This window comes from Myodes glareolus, chromosome 8 (assembly GCF_982192425.1).
Source record: "Myodes glareolus chromosome 8, mMyoGla1.1, whole genome shotgun sequence".
Lineage (NCBI taxonomy): Eukaryota > Metazoa > Chordata > Mammalia > Rodentia > Cricetidae > Myodes > Myodes glareolus.
Window position 1 is genome coordinate 62,904,252 of NC_142033.1, and position 22,913 is coordinate 62,927,164.

A 22,913-nucleotide genomic window follows, 5' to 3' on the forward strand; every position below is an offset into this window, starting at 1 on the left:
TACAGGGAGACAGTTAGGAGGCCTGTGTTTCTTATGAGTGCTGAGAACAAAACTTGGGTTCTCTGGAAGAGCAGCAAGTGCTATATATAAATCACTGAGCCACCTGTCCATCCATTTACAGTCTTGTTGCCCCCTCTTCCATGATGCCTCCTGAGCCTCGAGAAAGAGGCAGGCTGTTGACGCCCTGAAAATATAAAATTATGTTTTGAAATGCCTATTATTCTCTCTGGGAGCTGTATACTCACAGACCAAAAAAAAAAAAAAAAAAAAAGGTTCACTATGATCCGTTTTCTAGCAAAAGCAATAGATTCTTCCTTTCTCTCTTCCCAGAACCACATTTTGGCTTCATGATGGAACTTCAACTTTAGGATAAGGGACCCAGGCCTCAGGTTGCTCAGTCTATGCATCTCTTCCTTGTTCCTCCTCTACCCAGTGCACGAAGAAACCACAGGACGTACAGAGAACAGGGAGAAAGTGACAAGTGGGTGTACACACAGTGACTCACTAAAGCAGCATCATTAGGCCTGCTTTCCATTAATTAACTTCGTTTTTAAAGATTTATTTACAGGTCTGGTTTTAAATACATGTGCATGCCAGTGCCCCAGCTCCTGTGGACCTGGAATTACAGGCAGTTGTTAGCTGCCCAACTTGATTTTGGGAACCAAACTGGAGTCCTCTGGAAGAACATCAGTATTCTTAACCTTTGCACTATCTAGGCAGCCTTGAGTACTGAGTCAAGTCAGATAAGGTGGCACTTCTGAGGGCGCTGTGAGAGATCTCTGAGGTGTGTGAGGGCCAGGTGCAGGAAGGGGCAGTAATGCAAAGGGGCTTCCAGGCTTAAATACAGAGGGAGGAATTCTGCATATTTAGTCCCTGGGGGTCCTCCCAGCTGTATGCGACACTGTGGAGTGGCCTCTGAGCAAACTACCATTTCACTGTCCCTGATGGTGTGTAAGGTGCAAACTATAAAATAAGGTTCCACAGCTATGCCAATAACTTAATAGTTTATTAGTCAGTCAACAATATTACAAATATTTAAAAATTACTTAATATAAATAGTTGGCAGCAAACTATTCCATTACAGAGTTAAATTACCAGTACAACAGACAGACTGGAGATTTAGACACCTGGAAGATAACAATAAAATAAACTAAATTATTTAACAAAAATTTTAAGCTGAAGGCGTTTTACCTAGTGTCCATAAAAGCATGGGTTCTCTTTTTATTTAGAAAAAAATAAAAAACGGCTTTAACACCCCATTAGGAATATAAAATAAAATCAACTGAAAATATTAATTTGCATATCAAAGAACCATTTATAGTTACAATCCAAACACTCCATAAACCACTTGTGCGATTCTATACAGAAACTGGGAATTAGAAACTAGTTGCTTTAATATTACAAAGATTTCAGCTCCAAAAATAATTCAACATAAAATAAACTTTAGCAATTAGTGTCATAAAATTATATATTTTCACATAAAAATACAAAATAATATTAATGACAAGAATATGAAAAATTATTCCAAGTATTTTACTACTATTAAAATAAAATAAAACCCAAAAAAACAAAATAGAAATATGCATGAAAAAAGTCTCTCCTTTTGTTAGCAAAACACTATCCAAAATAACTACAATCATTTACATCAGTACAAAGATTTCTGGGTTTAAAAAATAGTTGCAATGACAAAAGGGGCATCTTTTCTGACAGTAAAAAATGACACTGTGGATAAAGTCTGCAAAATATGCAATGAAAAAAATAAATTTGCATTAAAAAGGTTTACACTGTATCTTTATACAAACATTAGAAACAGTATTGCACATCACAACACAGAATCGAGGTTAGTCAGCCTTCCAAAGTGTGTTATATTCAAGTTTTGCGGCATCTGTGAGGAGAGGCTCGTGCAGCCAGATGCAACAGGGATAAAATATCAAGTGTTTTCCATACACAAATATATAAATGCTAAATGTCTCCTTCTTAACAAAAAGGGTGGACTTTTAAAGTACTTTTTCCTCCACAGTCATTCATACTTTTGGGCAGCAATATGAACATTTAGGGAACACAAATGAAGAAGCTTTGAAATACAAAAATACAATCAAAATTAATAATTTTCTACAAAAATAGTAAAATAAATATGATCTGTAAATTAAAAAAACTCTAATACAGTGTTCAACAGTTAGAAAATAAGAATGTAGTACATAAAAGGAAAATAATCCCCAAACAGAAAAAGAAACAAATTAGAGGTAGGGGTGAGGCGGGGGTAACAAAATATTAGACCAGTAAGCTCTGTCCTAACAGAAACGAAGGTGACACAAACCAGCATTTCTGTCGCGGTCACCCTGGTGGGAAAGGGCACCATTTCGTTTCCCTTCATTTCAAAGCTGATTCTGTTTTAAGAAGGGAAAATGATTTTCGGCGTCTCCAATTATCACACAATTTATTTTAGAGTTCATTATTTAATACATGAAAAGGCTCTTCAATTTTAAACATTAAGCAGAAATTATGAAAATAAAGTTTAAAAATCTGCGAAATTAAATATCTAAATAATTAACATTGCAAAACTACTGATTTCTTTTCTAAATTCCAAAAATTGAGGTATAGCAAAGGAGATGTCATCAGTCAAAAAAAGTGTGCCATAAAATAGCTGACTGTTGGAAAAATCTCTCACAGAGATATAAAAATAGTGCATAACAAATGTCAAAATGGATCAAGGTCTGGCAGGGCGAGGGTAGAAAAGAATGCTCCAGACACTCTGGAGGGTCATGGGAGTAACACGTAGGGACACTGACGAATAAACCAGTAAAGAGCTCCTCTGAAAACAGCGTCAACTTCAAACATTAAAAACTTGAGCCACAACCACAATAAAACAGCAGAGTTAGACATGAACCACGTATTTTTACAGTACAAAAAAGCATACCATTGACAACCAATGTTGAGATCAGCACTTTGCTCATGTGAAGGATTGTCCCAAGGGTTTGCTGCACAGGCTATACCCTTGTAATTTTCTCTCTTTAGAGTCAAAAATCTTAGTTCTGCATTAAAATAAAAACAAAAACAAAACCGAAAACATTTACCATTGTGGGGTGCTTTGCTTCCACTGCAGAGTAACTCCTACATTATCAACACAGGGCTAGCTGCGGCTAGGATGCTCTAAAGAGGAAAACCACCACGAACCATGTTCTAGGTCAGAACTGTGCATGTTTCCACGCAACTCCCTCAATAAAGAAAAAAGAAAAAAAAACTGCAAGCAAAGTCATTACTGAAATTCCTTCATCAAAGTTTTAAAAAAGCAATTCTTAACCATTAAGAATAACAATGCTCCATGCAACAGTGACCCCAGTTTAGACAGAAGACCCCATATACATAGGTCAAACATATAAGCAAATTTAAGCCAGATTTCACCATTGTCTTAAAGGTAAATTTTATGCAACTAGCCATCTGTTATATTTTCCCATCTCCATTTTGACTTCACTAGAGTTCTGTGTTCTTCTATAAAACCCTCTTTTTAAGTATGGGCTTCTCATGGGTCTCACATTCGGTGACTGGTTAGCAGTGTGCTGGCCATCTTTGGTTTTTAAAGGATATCTTAACCATGAACTATCAAAGGGGCTAAAATCAACTTTCTTTAAAATTCCTGTGTTTTTCTTTTATTCAATCTTTTATCTATACTATATCACTGCACATGAATTAGAACCGCACATCACAAAATTGCACAGGGATTACAAATATTACATCCAGTCTGCATAAAATCGAATTCCACTACTGACCAGATCACAAAATGGCTGCACTCTCTAATCTAAAACTAATTTGCATATTGTACACATGTAGGACAACATTTTTAACTTGAAGTCACAATAATGCATGCAAGTTTGCTTTTTTGTAAAGAAACAAATTTTATAATTTGTCCATGCTACCTAGATTCAAGAGAGCTTTTTGAACATTTGCAATACCTCACCTCATTAGTTAATGTCCTAGTGCATGCATATGGTGGACACAGGTTAAGTAAACATGCATTGTTTCACATTCTAAACTATGGCAGTTTCGGCCATATTGTGCTGCCTGCATTTCATCCGCAATGCAGTGTGTCTCTAACGTTTTCAATCCCGTATTAATAGGTGACATTTACACATAACACCTATATAGCAGCAAAGCTAATACAGCTTGTGATTAAAAATGTTTAAAAATAGCTAATAAATCAGATTATCTTGAGGTATTATTTCTTGCAAGTCAAAATGGAGAGCAACAAAATCAACCCTAATTTTTAGTTTATGTACACACTGAAAACAGCAACAATAAAAATAAGCATTTGTAGCAGACATATTCCATCTTCACTATTATTTTGCTACCTTTGGTAAAGTACTGGGGCAGATCTTGAAGTTAAAAACCCATGTTAAGAAATAAGTGCACGCTTCACCCACTATATAGCAGCAGACTGTGTTGCCCCTACGCAAAACATTCTCATATCTAATTTTAACTTTACATATAAAAATAACTTGGAGAAAATACAAAAAAACATTTTATTTTAACATGAAAATATCACAAAAATTAGTAAGCCTGAGATGTAGGGTTTTGGTGAAAAACAAGAGGCTTGTAGTGTTTGGCTGCTGATAACGATGCATGTATTGAGAGCTGGGTGAGAAGCAGAAGAATGCACTTATCTCTTCTGCAGGTCAGTATCTTCAGCACAGTAAGCCACATGCACCCTTTCTTTCCTTGGTAGACGGAGGCCAGTTTGCTCGACTTAATTCCAGCGGAAGTGGATCTGACGTGGGCGATCAGCACCTTCCTTCACCAATGGCTTATGGAACTCACGTCCTGCACGAGAGTGGATATTTGCCCAACAAAACTCACAGTAATACTGCAGGCAAGTGACATTGGCACAAAAAAAGGGGGCAAATTTTCCACCACAGCGTGCGCCCTGGCATTCGTCACACATCTGGTCATCCAGCACATATGGCTTTACCTCCACCTACAAAGAGAAGAGGTAAAAAAATCTCACTGGTGTCTGCTTCAGAAAAAAGAAATTGGAATGATTTTAAATGTTTATAGTGTTTTAGAGAAAAGTAGCAGTGTCTTAGGGAAACCGCTTTCCCCCACTGGAGGGCAAATGAAAGCCAGTTTGCTTCTGTGCTGACTACGTTTGTGTATCGAGTTCCATGTTCATAATTGGCTGTGAGCTTAAGTGGTTAAACACTAATTCACTTATTTCAACATGTTCCCTTCAGAGGTCACGAAGAGCTATTTAATCCTATTTTCCAAAGAGAGAAAAACACTTTTAAAAACTGAAGATCGAAGATATTCTAGTCTCACTTTTGTATCTTTGAAACACCTGTATGCTAGCATTAGTATTTTCAAATTGTGAGCAAAATTCATAAGGGATTATCATGGAAGACAAATTTCTTCCCAGATTTTCCTCTCATTCTAGTATCATCTGTAGGCTGGTGAAACTCAATAGCCAGTAGGACTGCAGCAGCCTTCTCTCTGCAGGCCAGAGCTGCACCTTGCTTGCAGTAGCTGCTGCAAACAGGCCAGAACTGTGGCTAATCTGATCCAGGGCATGTCCAGACCTCATTATACTCATAAGAAATAAAGCCCCACTGTGAAGGAATGATTGAGCAGATGATGTCGGGTTTGAGGGGACTCTCTTGACCTGTTTCCACATCTGTAAATGAGAATGTAGACTCTGCTGGAGTTGGGAAGACTGAACACATGGAAGGTGTTAGACCTGGGAATCGCTACCCTGTGGATCAGTGCTGGCTGCTTTGCTGCGGCAGCCTTGCCTTCTTGTAACTGAGGAACACCCTAGGTTGTTGTCTCTGGCTGGCTGGCTGGTATCACTGTGTTAGAATAGTTACTTATGTACAATTCACAGATTTCGGTGTGAAACTAATACGTAAATGAGCAGCTTTTCTCCTATTTTAGATGGCAATCAGAGCTCACAAGTATTCAACAGGATGGCTTTCAGCTGTCATTCACAAGACTTCTATATATAGACCCAATCTATGCTACTAATAGACCAGTGTTTTCAATTTTAGGTCAAATGACTTACAGAAATATATAGTTTCTGAATTTTAGTGTTTATAAATGAAAACTAGCTCTTAACTATCACTTCCTGTGGGCCAACTTCTTCTCCAAGTGTCTGTGCACATGAAGTTCATTAAGTCCTCAAAACAACCTAGAGACTAACTAGCACTCTTTCCCACACTTTAAGTCAGGAAAAGTGGCAGAAAGGGCCATTTGCCTGAGATTACAGAGCCAATGGCAGACATGGGCTTGGTCCCAGGCACTCTGTTTTGAGTACAAGCTCATATAAACTGCTCTACAGCTAGACGGATAGCTGGGACTTTGACATGGCTTTAAAATCACATCTATACTTATGGCTCTTATGTAATGCTTCAAGTTTAAAATACATGAAGAAATTTGTATTTCAAGGATATAGTGCTAGGAGATAAAGGAAGATAAAAGTGTCTGAGCCATGTTATCAACTCCTTACGGTAAAAAGCACCTATTAAGTGAGACACAGATGACTTCCCGATATGTAACTTACGCGTTTATCAATATCACCATGCTGAAGCTGAACAAATCGAGCACTGATGGCAGCAATATAGCTCTGCTGATTGGAGAAAGCAACTCGCCCAGCACCTTTTGGGTATTTTAGTTCTGGATCCGTATCAATTCCTGCGTAACACACACCACCATACAGCCGGTCCATGATCATAGCAAGTTCCACTTCAAAAGAAAAGACACTCAGGTTGAAGGTGAGAAGACAGTAAGTCAACAGTAAGTTAAGAGAACACTAACACAAAGCAGCTGTCAAGAGAAAGCCTGGGAGCCAGAGCTTTCACAGGCTGGCAGGCATTCGACAACTGAGTTACATCTTAACCCTAAACAAACAAAACAACAACCCCAAACCACTTCTGACGTAGAGTTACACACATTACCACTACATGCACTGTCTAATAATCTTTTCTTAAAATGCAACAGTTTCACCTGCCTATCCATCTCATACACGGTCTTTAGGGAAGGACACTGCTTTGGCACCTCCTCCTCTCTTCCACAGCTCAGCTTTCTTCTCAAACTCATTTCAACAAGCATGGGTCTTTTCCTTTCTTAAGGACAATCCCCTCTTCCTACAAGAGAATAGTGTCCTCTCTGACAGAGCATGCGGGTTGAAAGGGAAACACAGTATGGTGAGGGAGGCCAGATCAGCTCAATCACCCTGGTGACCAATGGGTAACAGATTTTGTAGCCAGATTGGCCTCACACCTATCCATACAACCCTTAACGATTAGATTATCACCCTGTGACTCCACTTTAATTGATCTTTTCAAGATCATTCTTGCTAACAGCACTGATCATAGCTAATCTATTACTTCGCCAAAAAATATTTTTTGAATATGAATTGCAAGGCATTTGATTTTGCTGATAATTCACTTCACTGATGACTTCTTAGCCTCACTTTTCAATGTCAGAGCAACGTTAGTCTTTGTACCTTTGTCTACACTTGGGTTTGGGTGATCCCATTCTATGTCACATATTTAAATACCACCCGTGGATCTGAAGTTGTATCTGAATTCCGTACTCACAAAGCAACCATCCACCAGACAATTTCTTGTGATGCTGCAATACATAGCATTCTAAAAACCCACACATGAGCACATTCTTCCTCTACCTAATGAAACATGATCTGATGAGTTTTCATTGACTCAACTGGGTAAGCAACAGAGTTTCTGCCTTCATCTTTCATTTTCACTATACAGATAACCTCATAGACTTGCTTTTCATAACATAGTGAGAATCCAATGGCCTACTTCCATCAGTCAGGTCTGCTTTAAAATCCATTTGGTTAATGGAAACCAGCTTAACTGTTTGTCTTCAATCCTTTCTCTCCAATTTATTTCCAAAACACCAGAAATAACTTTTTTAAACACTATACTAGATACCACATTGTTTAGTTGAAATTTCCACTTCAGATTTCTGAATGGGGCCACGAACTTATATTCATAACCAAAATCCCAATCTCCTTTGCCATTTCTCATAGCTATTTACAATCCATCACCAACCACCCAGAAGCATTTTCTGCCTAAGTATTCAAATATCAGACCAACTGTTCCTTCTCTACCCTCACTAGCAATCCCATGCAAGAGGCCCGAACCTGGCCTACCATTATTTATTTACTCGAACTCTTCTTGATGAATCATCAGCTTATCTGATCTTCCCCAAAACAGGCCCATGTGATTATGTATCTCTTTGGCTTAAAAAATCCTCTTGTTTTAAGGATCAACATCAATTAGTCTATTAGACTTGCATGATCTAACTTTTGTTGATTTTTTTCCCAACATCTTTTTGTATCTCTTCCATAACTCTATGCACCCTAGGTCATCCAGTCTACACTTTATACAGTCCCTCCATGGATATCCTCTGCTCCTCTGCACTTGGCTTCCAAAGATGCTGTCCACTCTGTCATTGTCTGAAACACACTCTTCACAACGCTCCTATTGTCCAAACTCTCTTCAGTTTTTTAAAACAGCTTAAATATTTTTAAGATATCACACCCACACCATAGTATATTCTAAATATGGACATACTGCATTCATATATTTACAAATATATGAATATATAAACACACACACACATGCATTCCTACTCCCAAATCATCTTCTTTTGCAGCGGTTATCACATTCTTAAAGAGTTCACATGTGTAACGTTAATTTGTATCTCCCTGACATGAGGAGGCTGCTTTCAGAGACTGCAAGCTCTTTTCACTAGCTCTTTCAGAGGGTGTGACACAACATAGCATGCACATTCAGTAAATACTCACACGTATAATTAGGCCCCACTTGACAGCCTTCCGAGTTTTGGTTACTAGTTACTGAGAAACAGAACTTTGCAATTCACTCATTTAAAATACTAAGTTCCTTGGGCAGCTGAGGAGAGGAAGCTGAAGTGGCCCTATCCTATAGTCACACTGATGAGTATCTTGTATATCACCATAGAACCTTCATCTGGCGGTGGATGGAGACAGAGACAGAGACCCACATTGGAGCACTGGAATGAACTCCCAAGGCCCAAATGAGGAGCAGAAGGAGGGAGAACATGAGCAAGGAAGTCAGGACCGCAAAGGGTGTGCCCACCCACTGAGATGGTGGGGCTGATCTAATAGGAGCTCACCAAGGCCAGCGGACAATGAGGGCTGACTGAGAAGCCAAGGACAATCGCACTGAGTTTTGATCCTACTGCATGTACTGCCTTTGTGGGAGCCTAGTCTGTTTGGTTGAGCACCTTCCTGAACCTGAATGGAGGGGGGAGGATCTTGGACTTCCCACAGGGCAGGGAACCCTGAGTGCTCTTTGGACTGGAGAGGGAGGAGGAGGGGGGAGGGGAAGAGAAATGGGAGGTAGAGAAGAGGCAGAAATTTTTTAATAATAAAAAAAAATACTATGTTCAGTTAATAACTCAAACGTAGAAAAGCTCATAGTTCCTTATATACCAAAATCAACAAAAAGAGAAGACAAGTTTGTATGACTTAGGAAGTCTACTTACCAGCCCTTAATGGCCTAGGAACACCTCCAACAAAAATTGTTTTTCTGGGATCCAAAGGTTGAGAACCGTCCATGACGAAATCACTATCACTTAAATTCCAAGGACGGATTTGAACCTGTGGAGAAAATTATTCATTTTACTGTTTAATACTTTTAGTGCAGTCTTAATTTTTAAAACAGTAATTTTAAAATCGTGTTTGAACACCTGCTTTTATAGGCCACAGTTAATGTGCTGTTTACTTACAGGCTTGTCCTTGATCGTAGGGCTGGAAACACACAAGTAGAGCTTTCCATCTTCTTCAATGCAAGCATCAATGAGCGCCTGAACTGAGCTCTCTTCTTGAAAGAGGAGGAATGCATAGCCTGGAATAACCATAAAAAATGATGCATGTCAAGTTAAGTGACTTTACCTCAATATAAGTACTGTTAAGATACATAAAGCCAATCAAATAGGTTTGAATCATTCTGCTTTCCACAGAGAACATAATATCCCATCTCTCTCCTCTCCTCTTCTCCCTCTTTGTCTTTCTCCTCTCTCCCTCTCCTCTCTCTCTCTTTCTCACACACACACACACACACACACACACACACACACACACACAGACACACACAGAGACAGACAGACAGACAGACAGACAGACAGACACACACACATGGCAATATTGCAGGACAGAGGCACGAAAACTTCATGACAAGAGAACACTGTATAGAGAGGTCCTGGAGCAGACAGTACTGTGGGACTTGGAAGAGGACGAGAAATAACAGCAGCAGTGAGAGAGATGTGAGATCACGTGGGACAGACACAGGTTTGCCTTTACCCCAGCAGTGAAATTTTAGGAATTTGTTGTGCTTTCAGAGACTGCTGTGTCCAGACCACAGCAACAAGTGAGAGAACACAGCACGTAGCTGCAGAAGGGTGGCTGGAGCAATCCAGGTGGGTATGGGTGGGAGCTTACAGGTGCCTTATCCAGACCTGTTAATCCTCTCAGCCATGAGACTATTTTTCCAGACCTGTTTTAAGGATATTAAACTAAAAGTTCTTCAATGTATCCCTCTTTACTCACTATGGATAATTTGCCATTTGTATTTCTGAATGGCAATAATATCAGTGCTTCTTTACCCTTTCTTCCCATTGTTGGGAACATAACCTCCTTTCCCCAGGAAACGTATCCTTGATCACATGACTTGTACAGGAGCATAAGCATGGCAGGGACTTCTGTGTATCGATGAGCCACAGAATTATCCTAGCAGTAAGTGATCCAAGCAACTACATTTATTTCTCACATTTACCCTTTTAAAAATTATTTTTAGCTAGTTGACTAAGAAGCAGGTTTCCTTAGGGCAATTCATACACATTTGGGCATTGCTGACCGCTATGCCTCCAAAGTCCTTACTCCTCTCTCTGCTCTCACCCCACTCAAGCCCTTCCGCCAGTGCTCCTTTCGCCCCACATGCACTCTACCATCCTTTCCCTTAGCCCCCCGCAGCCTCTTTTCCTTTCCTGTCTCATGGCCCCTTTCTAGTTTTCTGACTGCTATGCACATTCATTTCCACATAAAAATAGATACGCTAAAAATTAAAAACTAGATCTACATATGAAAGAGACAGTGACATTGTCTTTCTTGCTGAGTAACCTCACTTAATATATTTTTTACTTCCACATATTTTTCCAAAATTTTATTAATTTAACTTTTCTTTATGATTGAATAAAAGTCTACTGTGTATTTAAATGTCATTTTCATTATCTCTTCGCCAGGTGAGAGGGAGCCAGACTAATTCCCTTTCTCACCTCTCATAAACAGAGCAGCAGTAAACAAGAATGTGCAAGCTGTCTGTGAGGTTTATACAAAGTCCTCTCTGGATGCATAGCAGGCTGTAGCACAACTGGATCAAATGATAACTCTATTTTCTGTATTTTGGGAAATCTCTGCACTGATTTACTTGGTGGCTTCCCGGGATGTGTTCTGTCACCAATGAGTGGGCTCTTCTTTCCCACACCCTACAAGCATTTGCTTGCTTTCTTGATGATAGTCGTTCTTTATGAGAGTGAGAAGAAATCTCAAAGTAGTTTTAATTTGCATTTCTCTGATGATTGAACTGTTGAATGCTTTGTAAGTGACTTATTGTTCATTTGTACTTTTTTTTTTTTAAAGAAATCTATTTACTTCATTTTTGGTTTGGTCATGTGCTTTCTTGTTGGTCTGTTGAGTTCTCTGTATATTTATTTAAGATATTAATCTCATGCCACAAAGCTGTGAAGATTTTCCTTCCATCCTCTAGCAGTAGGCCATCTCTTCACTTGGTTGATTCCTTCACCATACAGGATTTTTTTTTTTTTTAAATTTCATTAGGATGGTGGCCTATTTCCCGAGTAACTGAAGTCTCATGGACAAACGTTTTGCTCCTTCTTCCTCTGGCAGTTTACTCTTTTATAAATACTGGACAGTGAGTTCAAAATGCTCAAAAAGTTACTTTCCCAATGCTGTGCCACATTATCACCTGTTTGTGTATTCCTTGTAAATTATGTAAACGGTTTTATTTTATAAATGTGAACGAATCACTTCATGTGCTTCTTGCTCTCACAGAATGGAAAGTAAGTTTGAATCCGTGTAACTTTAGACTAATGCTTTAGGCAGAGACATATTCAAACATATACTCATTTGAATTTATCAAATCATTAGAAAATTTTGAGGAAAGTTATCAAATCTTATGACTCCTTAACAGCTTCAAGTAAAACTGGAGCAGTTCTTAAAATCGCTCTGCCTCACTCCACTCAGACTGACGGTCTCTACAAAGATTAATTTTAAAACGGCTTTTATTCATTATCTGTATGGAGGTCAGAAAAACACTTTCAGGAGCCAGTTCTCTCCTCCTCCCTTTACATGGGATCTAGGGTCGAACTTAGGCTTGTGTGCGAGAGCCTTTGCTGGGTAAGTCATCTCCGCAGTCCATAAATCTCTAGTATTTATAGAAAGGTACTTATGTTCAATTCTAAAAGAAGTCCTCAAATAAGTAGTTGATATTATTTCTTTTGCTCTCCTACAACTTCACAAATATTAGTAATAAACCTCTTACCTTTTGGTGGAAAATAGGATTTGCTTTCTGCTTTATGGGGCCAATCGACTACCAAAGGTCCAAATCTTCTGAAGCTGGCAGTGATCTCATCTTAGAAAAGTACAGAGTGTGCATCACAAGTTAGTTCTAATGATTCATCCCAAGAAACCCCGTATTTCTAAGTACCTGGAAGACTTGATGTTTAAAGTGTCAAATACCTTAAGATTAACTCTAATGTAAAAAGAAAAATAGATCTTTACTAAAACACTTAATAAAACTTCACTATTGTGTCAAAATAAATTCATTTTTAAGCAGCACACTAGCTAGACTATGGTATTCAATGTGAGTCCTATTATTTCGTACATCACCTGAGTACTAACAACTTTGTAGTATAGCCAATCAGACTAGCGCTGAGCTGAAACATGCCATTATTATCAAGTTAATTAAAACAGCTATTCGTGTTCACAAGTAAAATCATGTTCATGCTAGGATAAAGTCTACTGAAACAAGACTAGCTATAATGTCATACCACCTCTAATATAACCCAGGCAATTTTATTGACATTCAAATACTGTATTGTTCAATTTCAATGATATAGTCTATGTTAAGCTGATGAATATGCAGACATATTTGCAAATATATGAATAATAACTGAAAATATTCTCCAAATGTAGCAATATCTTCTCTGTAGGCTATTAACGAATGGGTAGATTTCTCATGACATTATAAGCATAGTTTAAATATTTTTTAACCTTTAAGTTATTTTTCTGTATTATTACATATTAACTAACATTTGCATAGTACTAATTTCCTATTTTATGTTGTATTTCTACTTCCTTATTGAATTTCATACTGTATTTCTCTATCTTTAAGTATATTGATAAATTTCAAGAAATTTAATCTTTGATTTTTGCACACTACAGATAGAGATTTATAGCTGGTTCCATCTATTGCACTGTGTATGTGAGCATAGGAATCCATGTGTGTGTTACAGTCACACAGATATTGGCATGTGTGTTCTGCATTAAACATTAGGATATGGGCTAGAACACAGAGACCTTCATAAAAATGCTCACAGTGATGATGCATATGCTAAAAATCACTAGAACTTAAAAGTCCTTGTTCAAATAACTGAACTCAAAAATTACTTTTTACTACATTTTGTTTTTAAGGCAGGATGAACTTACCTTCATCAATATCTGGAGGAAGTCCACCAACAAAAACTTTTCGAGAGAAGCGTTCTATTCGTTCTCCATTTTGATGAGCTGAATAACATGTGGGTGAATTTAAAACACCAACTTGATCACTGTGACCATCGTCCAACAAGCTATCGTCTATTGGAAACAGGGACGATCGACCTAAAATATAAGGACAACTATAAACTCAATCTCTTACATTTAAAATGACAAAACAAAGGCAAGCAAACAGATGCCAAATGTCCGGGGTTAGATACTAAGCTGACGTGTCATCGACATGACTGGGAATACAGACAGCAGAGCAGCAAGGTTCTAGAGAAGAGACTCGAGTAAGGCCCAAAGATAAACAGAGCTGAGTTGAGGAAGTGGTCAGGGGCGAGGCTTGTCTAGCACAGATGAGACTCCAAGTCCATCCCCAGCAACAAAAGCAAAAGAAATAGAGTCACATGACAATAGCTACGGCACAAAAGAAACAATAAATTTGCTGGCTCATTTCAAATGTTTATGGATAGCAGAAAGAGCCTACTATATAGGAAACAGGCCGGAATGTGTAACTACATTCTTTAGAAACTAGTGGTAAAAAGTGAACAGTGTAAGTTAAATAGGCAAGAGGACATTCTGAAAGAAACAAAATAACCAACAACAACAAAAAAACTACAAGAAAACACTTAAGATGCTATCGTAAGCAGAAAGTCCTATGTGTCTATAGGTCTTGAGGTAATTTATCACATATGACGATCATATGACCATGCAGAGGGGACTTATGCACATGTGGGAGGTAAAGAACAGCATCTTAGGATTCTAGTTCCTATTTGAGTCCACTCTTCAGGAATGCATCCCTTTAAGGGCATGTCTTGTGTAATCTTATTAATTAATGCTGATGCCCTGTATGCTCACACAAAATAAAATGACTCAACAAAATATAGTACCTTGCCCTCAAGAAATGCACACATAGGCAAGGCAAGATCTATACATGTAAGGATGGCATCTATCTCTAAGAAATTCTACAAATGCTTCAAAGGCAGTAGACTAGACGGAAGCAATAGTGTACTGAATACCATGGTAAGTTCTTGAATCTCCAAGGGTACTAGGTAACAAATGACTGAAACAAGCCAGACATAATAAAGGAAAAGCCCTTAGAGGTTAGCAGAATTTACCCTTATAAGATAATATTTTATTGAGTAGGTGGAAAAAAAACCAAAAACCAAACAAACAAAAAAACCCAGCAAACAAACATCTAGGTGCAGAAGACCCAGCAAGAATGTGACATCCTAAGACTGACGACTGAGGAAGACAAAGCAGCAGCTGAGATTAGGGGAGGCTCCAGACTACAGGGAAGGCAAGAAAACAAGGATGAGAAATGAAAGAGAAACAACAGTGGACAGGAAGTAGCCAAAGAAAGTCCCACGTTGACGGAATACAAAGAAGTAAATGTCAGATACAGGTACAAGGAAAGGACATGGGTGGAACCATATATAAAGCTTCAAATGCTTCAGAGTGGAGAAAAAAGGGAACTGTTTTTCAAGTAAACAGCTTTCCAAGGAAGGATTGGAAATATCAGTGATGAAAACTCGGGGAAGAAATGAGGAGGGCAGCTCCTTGGTAAACACAGAAGGCATGGAACTTCCACTACACAAAGGATGAGAAAGAAAGCGAGAAGCCCAAGCAGCACTATGACAGAAGCATCAGAGAGGTCAGGAGGGAAAAAGGAAAAGGTAAGCAAATTGATACAATAATTTCAAGAAATAAAAACTGTTTGAGGGTAGCCTAACATTTGTTGGTACCAATCTTAAGAAGCTGGGTGGCTGCCACATGTAGTGATATGCTGTATTGTACATATTTAGTACAATACAGTTATCAAATGAAGATTAGTCTTCAGAAAGGTATTAGAGAAGGGAAAAGGGTAACAATGCAGACAAGCTGTTCTTTGAAGACTAAATCAAGGATATATTTTTAGAACAAAGAGACAAGTGTACACTCTAATAACATACCTTAATCTAGAAATAAATGCTTAATTAAAATATGATTAACATGTTACCATCTTGAACTATGTGACTCATGATGATGTGTTATAAATAAAATTAGGATTATGGCATCTTGTGGAGAATTGGATGGGGAAGAAGGGGAGAGCTACATGCCCATAAAAATAAAGGAACCAGTCTAAAATGGAGTCACCAGAGCAAAAAGCCACACAGGCGAAGGACTCTACAAAGCTGACTGACTGAGTATGGAGGGCTGGAATAGCCTCTACAAACCTAATCATATGCACCAGACAGCACCTGCTGCTGTCTACAGCAGACATCTCTCACTTTGCTGTAAAATGCCTTTTGACACAGCAACATAGGAATACCTATTTTGAGTAACAGTTTAAATTCCAAAATTTTCTGTTATCAAAAATAGGGGACAATAAGAAATAAATGTCTATATTTTATTTGTGATCAATGTAAAAATTCTTCAACAAAAAATTATAGATCAAATATCCTTTCTCTGAAATACTTAGGCAAGGAATGGTTCTTGCTTTGTTATTTCTTAGAATTTGAATTTTCAGACTAAGAGTACACATCTTGTCTGTCTCCCTCCCTCCCTCCCTTTCTTCCCTCCCTCCATCCACCTTTTTTTCCTCCCTCCCTTCATCCTTCCTTCCTTTTTCTCCCTCAATAAAATGACCACCACCAACATCCATTAAACATTAATAAATTGTGAATTAATCATTCAACTTATCTTACTTTAACTGAATAATTTTATATTTTAAAAAGAGTAAGATGAGTAGGGAAGCAACTGCTTAGATCTTAGGGAAATTAAGATGACTATCCAAATGCTGACTGAACTTAGACATGCTAATATTTTGCACACAGTATCATTTTGAGGTATTTTTATGCAAAACTAACAATCCATAAATACAATAAACAAAATTCTAAAAGAATTTTTTTCTTGGGAAAAAAACACAGATCACAAATAGTTAGAATCTAAACAGGAATAAGAGGTGACCCAAAGTCACTTAAGATATTTCCGAACTATAACGTGGTACATATACTTCATGGTAAATGTGCTGAAACCTTATCATTCACTCAGTAACTAAGTGTTGTATTGCTCTAACTATGTACAGAATGTACAACGCATTAACTAAAGCTCAGATGAACAACGGACGCAACAGAGTGGCTGAGAATATTTCACATACTAGTCACACTCATACAAATCTTCATTTTTAGAAAACAATGATTGCTTTCTCTCAAAAGGTCATAAAAACAATGAATTTTAATACTCACTTGAAAGAATAATAATATATAAATCATTGATTTAAAATATAAATATATAAAAATATATTCCAAGTTTATCATTCTTGTCAGGAAAATGCAAGCTGGATGCTCAATAATATTGTTACTAATGTTGATGGCCGTCTCCCTGATCCCATCTCATCCACCTGTGTGGACAGTGTGTGTGTAACATACATGCGCACATCAGGGAAGCTGATGCTGATGCTTTGCCAACATACTCAGATTTGGTTCTACTTGATTTTTCAGATTTTGAATTTATTCTAGAATGTAAGAATAGACATTTCTCAACATATCAATGAGGAGATAAGGGAGGGAATCATATCTGTACAAATCAGTCAAATTATAGACTGACTCTAAGCACGATTCTTTGACTTTTATAGATTGTTCCATAATCTTATTTATAGAATGTTGTGAAATTTTAAAAATATGAAATTACAGAAATTTAAAATTAATGGGAATCGGAATATTCTTTCTATCTTCTAGGATGGAAGCATAAATACCCTTTAGTGTGATGCAAGTTTTTTTTTTAGTTATCAGTACTTTTGAGCAATGCCAATTCGAGCAACCAGTCTTTTACCCGGTATGTTTCTTTCAAGAAGGAAAAAATCTACTACTTAACGTACAATGATTATTTTTAAGATATTTTGCCCCAATAATAGTTTGCCCCCTTTCTTACAGAATATAAAGAACCAAAAAAACCATCCATTCTATGCGAGCAGTCTATCTCTTTAAAAAGCTTAATCACTAGGTATACTTGCCTTACAATTAAGTACACTGGGATTCTGTTTTCTTTAAAAAACTGGTGTGGCAGGGCACAGCTTGCAGAGCAGCCTTTTTGGAGCTGTAAATTACATTTTACAAGCAGTGCACTCTGCTACAATTCAACTCTGCTATCATGTAGCTCCAGGGTGACCAAAGTAGGAAACAAACTAAACAAGACAAATAAACAAACCAAAATAGTAGATAATGCCAGTGCTGCCATCAAATCTAAACACTGCAGAATCACAGAGGCTGTGCCCTCAGGCCAAGGCCGGGCATCCCTCCTCGCAGATACTATGTGGATGTTTCTCATGCTTTAGGGACTCCTGTCATTTCTCTGATTAACTATTTTAATTACTTATCAAAGATGTGGGAAGGTAGGGCATGAATACACACATTTTACATTTCAGTTCAACTTTAAATAAGCAATATGTTCTATATTAAACTGTCAGTTATAAACAGTGGCACTGAATCTAGATGGCTACACACTGTGAACATACCAAACCTCAGCAACTTCCAAAACTTACTCCCTCTAAAATTATTTCTCAAATCCTCTCATTCTATATGCAAGCTACCAACTTTGGAATTAATTTCTAAAGAAAAAAAATGCTTCCTGAGGCTTAGTAAATTAATTAAAGTAAGTTCTTTATTTCTACTATTCAAACTATCCTATGTTTTTTTTTTCTTTCTGGAAAACAATAGCTGTTTATTCTTCTATTAGAAAGAGGAATTGTCCTAACTCTTTGGCTGGTTTCCAGGAACCTATTCTTATACTGGGTTGCCTTGCCAAGCAAGGCAAGGAGCTTAGTCCTACCTCAACTTGATATGCCATGCTTTGTTGACACCCATGGGAGGTCTGCCCCTTTCTGAACAGAAACAACGAGGAGTGGACTTGGGGGTGGGGAAACTGGAGTGAGGGAATAGGAGGAGAGAAGAGAGGGGAAATTGCGGTAGGGGTTTGGGATGTAAAATAAATGAATAAATTTAATGAATACTCATAAAAAGGAGGGATTATGACAGAAGTAGAAAATTCTGAATGAAAGAGTTTAAATAGTCCTATACACTTTTAGCACAGTCCTGACCATATTCCACCCCAGACCAGTATGCTCATTCTCAGAAGGGGATGGAAAGAACACTGAACAAAATAGTAACTACAAAAGAAAAGCAATTTCCTGATGTCAAGGAGTTTCCATGTGCCCTGTTCTTTCCTAATGCTGCAGAGCTTCCCATGGCCCAAGGCTCCTGACATTCAGAGAAAGGAATCTTGGTTTTGCTCAATTACTTCTGGTATAATTATACTTTGATCATCTCTAAGGCTTATTTCATAAATCAATATCTAGAGCCGGCTTGATGTAAAGTTCTTATTGACATTATTAAGGAACTGGAAATATATCAAAGACATTTGGCAGTAATTTAGTTTAACTATAGTCAAGTGGGAAGTCTTTAAAACAAAAGAGTGCTGCCCTATGCTTCACTGAGAGGTCAATCAAAGGTGGAAGGAGTAAACCAGTTCTTTCTAAAATCAAATGGCCACTGGAAGCCAGACTGCCCTCTGACATTTGATGCTGCCCCACCCCCAGTGTGCTGGTGCCAGCCAGGACTTGGTTTTGGCCAATCGTGCCAACTCATTTTGACACATCCCTCAAGAACAGAGAGGCTTTATTTATTCTAACATAAAAGAAAGACCAAAATGAACACACACCATTTCACTAGCCCATCAAATCCACAGCACAAGTTCATAATAGGGGATTCCTGGTTGGCTAGGTTTAGAGATTGGTACTGTATCAGCATGAGGGGAAAATAAAGAGAAAATAGAAAGACAGCCAGGGAAGCATCTCTACTTCTTTCTGCGCGTTCTTCTAGTATGCAGCTTTTTCTTGTAAAACATTTCTATTACTTAGCAAGCTAGGTACTACCAAAAGGAAATAAAATCTCACAGCAGCTAGACTTCAAGCTGGCCATTCAAACTGAACTGTGGCAGCGACCCCTAGAGGACAGCCACATCTGTTACAGCTGTGCTCACAACCTGAGGAAAAAGGCTGCAGCTCCCTTTCTACTGCACCAACTGTGTGCAGAGGCTGCCAGCTCAGGACAAGAGGAGGACTTGGAGTCTTACACCTGCCTGTGGTGTGCCTAGGTGGCTCTGAAATGGAGCGCCTCTCTTTACAGCTCCCCAAGGAGACACAGCTAGGTAGGTAACCGGTCTCTATCTGAGCAGCAAGGAATTAAATGTCCGTTTTCCTTCTTAGTGTCATAGTTTGCAGTTACTGAGCTGAGCTATAATAAGAAAATCACTGACTCTGATACCTTGCCCTTAAAAATTAAGCATATTATATTTATACAGAGTATGCCCAACTGACTTAACACAAGTTACTAGAGATAATGGACACAATGTTTCAGACATGAAAGGAATTACTGAAAAATCAGATTGGTAGATAGTTATTTTCAAGATAATCAAAGTTCCACACTTGATTGTGAAGTGAGCTAGGTCACAGATCTAAAAATAGGTATGAACACTGTAACCTTCCCACTCTCTTCTCAGCTCACTATGAACAGCCTTTAGAAAGTAAATCAGCCTCACTCTCTTCCAGTTTTTTGAAAAGTGAAGAACCCAGAGATTCAGTCAAGTATTTGGAGAGTCAAGACTCTAGCAATAAAATTGAAATATGGAATTTGAGTTACTGTTTATGAACATAAAGTATTCGCCTTGGTTGTCAGTGGTGGTAACTGGTTTTGTTTTTGTGTTATTAGGGAAGGCGCTGGTCAACAGATAAGGACACTACCACACACATGTAAAATATAACCAAGGTCACAGCTATTACGGTCTATCTTCCTTGGCTTCAGGAAAATTCTAGAGGTGAGAGCAAATGCTTTTTATTCAGTGTGCAGAACTATAGAACTATCAGGTATGAACTATAGAACTATCAGGTGATTTTGCTTCTTTTTATGTTGGCTTGGGCAAAGTTTCAGTCACAGAAGGTGTTCCTGTGTTCTGAGCAGTTCAGTGGTGGCCTCATACCATAAAGTCTCGTCCCTTGGCACCAAAAAGAATGCTCAAGGAAATCCTGTTATGACGAAGAAGGTAGAAAAAGGACAATGTTGTGCAGGCTAGACAAAGGGGCTGCTGACAGGACCACAGCGTCACGGAAACATTGGCTACGTGGTTTCTGCCAATGACAGTAATCTACTTACACAGGTGTCATTTCCAACTGGGTCAAACAAAAGTCACAATCATTGATAAGAAATTGGTTATACAGTAGAAAAATCACATCACATGTCACTCTGGTTAATAGTAAAAACTTATTTCTTAGGCAGATAAAACAGCCTTATTTTAGAAGAAATAGATATAATTTTTAATAAGAGTTAAAAATTTTGACAGTTTAAGGAGGACAAAATTTATTTAATGACCATTAGTATGAAAATACACCATTGTAGGTTAAAAGTTAGAATTTGAAAAGTTGGTAAGTTCTCACAACAATATGTGATTCTGCTAGGAGCTTTCAGATATTGCATAAAGAATTCTGAAATCAGAATTATGACATTGATCAATATAGCCCGATTAGAAACAGATGAACTATAGCAAACAGAAATGAATTACCTCGTCTTCGCCCATAACTCCTTGCTGCATGTAAACAAAGGACAAATTGTAAAATGTTAGAACTAAAAATAAGCCCACACATACAAATACCATGATATGAAAAGTCATGTGGGCATTTAGATACTCTATTTTAAGACATGAGAATGTCAGCAATTAAAATATGCATATTTTATCATTACAATTATACATAAATACAGACATACATGTGATATATGTCAGATATATCCTTTTACGAATATTTTGTACACATGCAATCTGAGTCATCCAAACATGTAAAATTTATCCCAATTCACATTTAAAACTCACAAGTACTTGTTTCACCTAATCATTACAGAAAGCCTTAACAATTAAGTTAAATAGCTTCCCAAATCACTTTCTCAATGAATGAAACTAGCTTCAATTAAATTCCCATTTTTATTTTGATAAAAAGTTGTATGATACATATTGTTCACCACCTATGTAGACTCCACCTGCTGCACCACACCCTGATTGAGGGAGGACCAGAAGATATATATAGATTGTTAGGAGTCATGATTACTGAGATAGGAGTCTAAGTCCTGTAATCAAAGCTGAGTTCAAAGATGCTTAGGGAAGCAGTAAGAGACTGCAGCAAATGACATAAATGACACTTTCTAGTCTTCTGACAAATTTATAAGAGCAACTGACTACGTGCCTGCCTCTGGGTAAAAAAAAAATCTAGTGCAAATTAGGAATACTACCCTCATAGAATGATAAATACTAGCAATATGAAGTAGAAAGAAACTGAAAGTTTACATTATCCCTGTGGATAGTGTATGAATATGATTTCTCCTTCATAAGAAACTACCAATGTTGAGAAAAATTTTTCCCTTCAATCAGTGCATACAATGAGTGTTTTACTTGATAATTTATATGAAGCACACAATAAACAAAATAAAATGAATGCTATAAGACTGAGGTCTTAATTTATGTTTATAGATTGGGGAAGCAAGAAAATTTCAATACTGAAAAAAAACCTCAATTCACAATTTTTATTAGAAATTGCCAGAAATATCCTCTCTCTAAAGTATAAAACTTAAAGGTCAAAAGATGTGTTTCACCCACTAAGTATGTACTGTGTTGTATAAATTTTAAAAGAATATATCTTGATCTTTGCTATAAAGAAATGCTACCGTAGGCCAATATGGATTAAATTCTCCTATAATAATGAATAGGGAAGGCAAAGGATGTCAGCTATTATCGTTTCTATTTCTAAGAAATAAGTCAATAAGCAGAAGGCATCTACCATTCTTTTAAGGAAGCTAACCAGCTTTATCTCTGTCACTATGGAGTATACTCAATCTGTTATTCAGTGCAAATGGACTCAAAGTCTGCACATCTTACTTAACATATGTGTCATTTTACTGTGAGGGTAAAGGTAGACAACACTTAAAGAATTTTATTATCAATTCTTAAGATGTAAACAGGCTTTTAAAATAGTTTCATCCTAATGAGAAACTAAATGTAGAAG

At 37.6% G+C, this 22,913-nt stretch overlaps 1 protein-coding gene across 8 annotated transcripts in view; it reads right to left on the reverse strand.

Moving 5' to 3' along the window:
* Positions 1-985: 985 nt before the first annotated feature.
* The window catches only part of Cpeb2 (cytoplasmic polyadenylation element binding protein 2), a 49,961-nt gene continuing 28,033 nt past the window's right edge, over positions 986-22,913 (reverse strand). For 4 of the 8 annotated variants that reach the window (XM_048461675.3, XM_085691934.2, XM_048461676.3 and 1 more), the window contains 7 exons: positions 21,425-21,448; positions 13,784-13,954; positions 12,618-12,707; positions 9,787-9,905; positions 9,544-9,658; positions 6,548-6,729; positions 986-4,969 (listed from right to left, as the gene is read on the reverse strand). In XM_048461675.3, coding sequence (XP_048317632.2) covers positions 4,742-4,969; positions 6,548-6,729; positions 9,544-9,658; positions 9,787-9,905; positions 12,618-12,707; positions 13,784-13,954; positions 21,425-21,448 — 929 coding nt within the window. In that variant the 3' untranslated portion in view covers positions 986-4,741. The remainder of the gene's footprint in view (positions 4,970-6,547; positions 6,730-9,543; positions 9,659-9,786; positions 9,906-12,617; positions 12,708-13,783; positions 13,955-21,424; positions 21,449-22,913) is intronic. The other 4 variants (XM_085691937.2, XM_085691936.2, XM_048461677.3 and 1 more) reach the window with 1 other exon arrangement.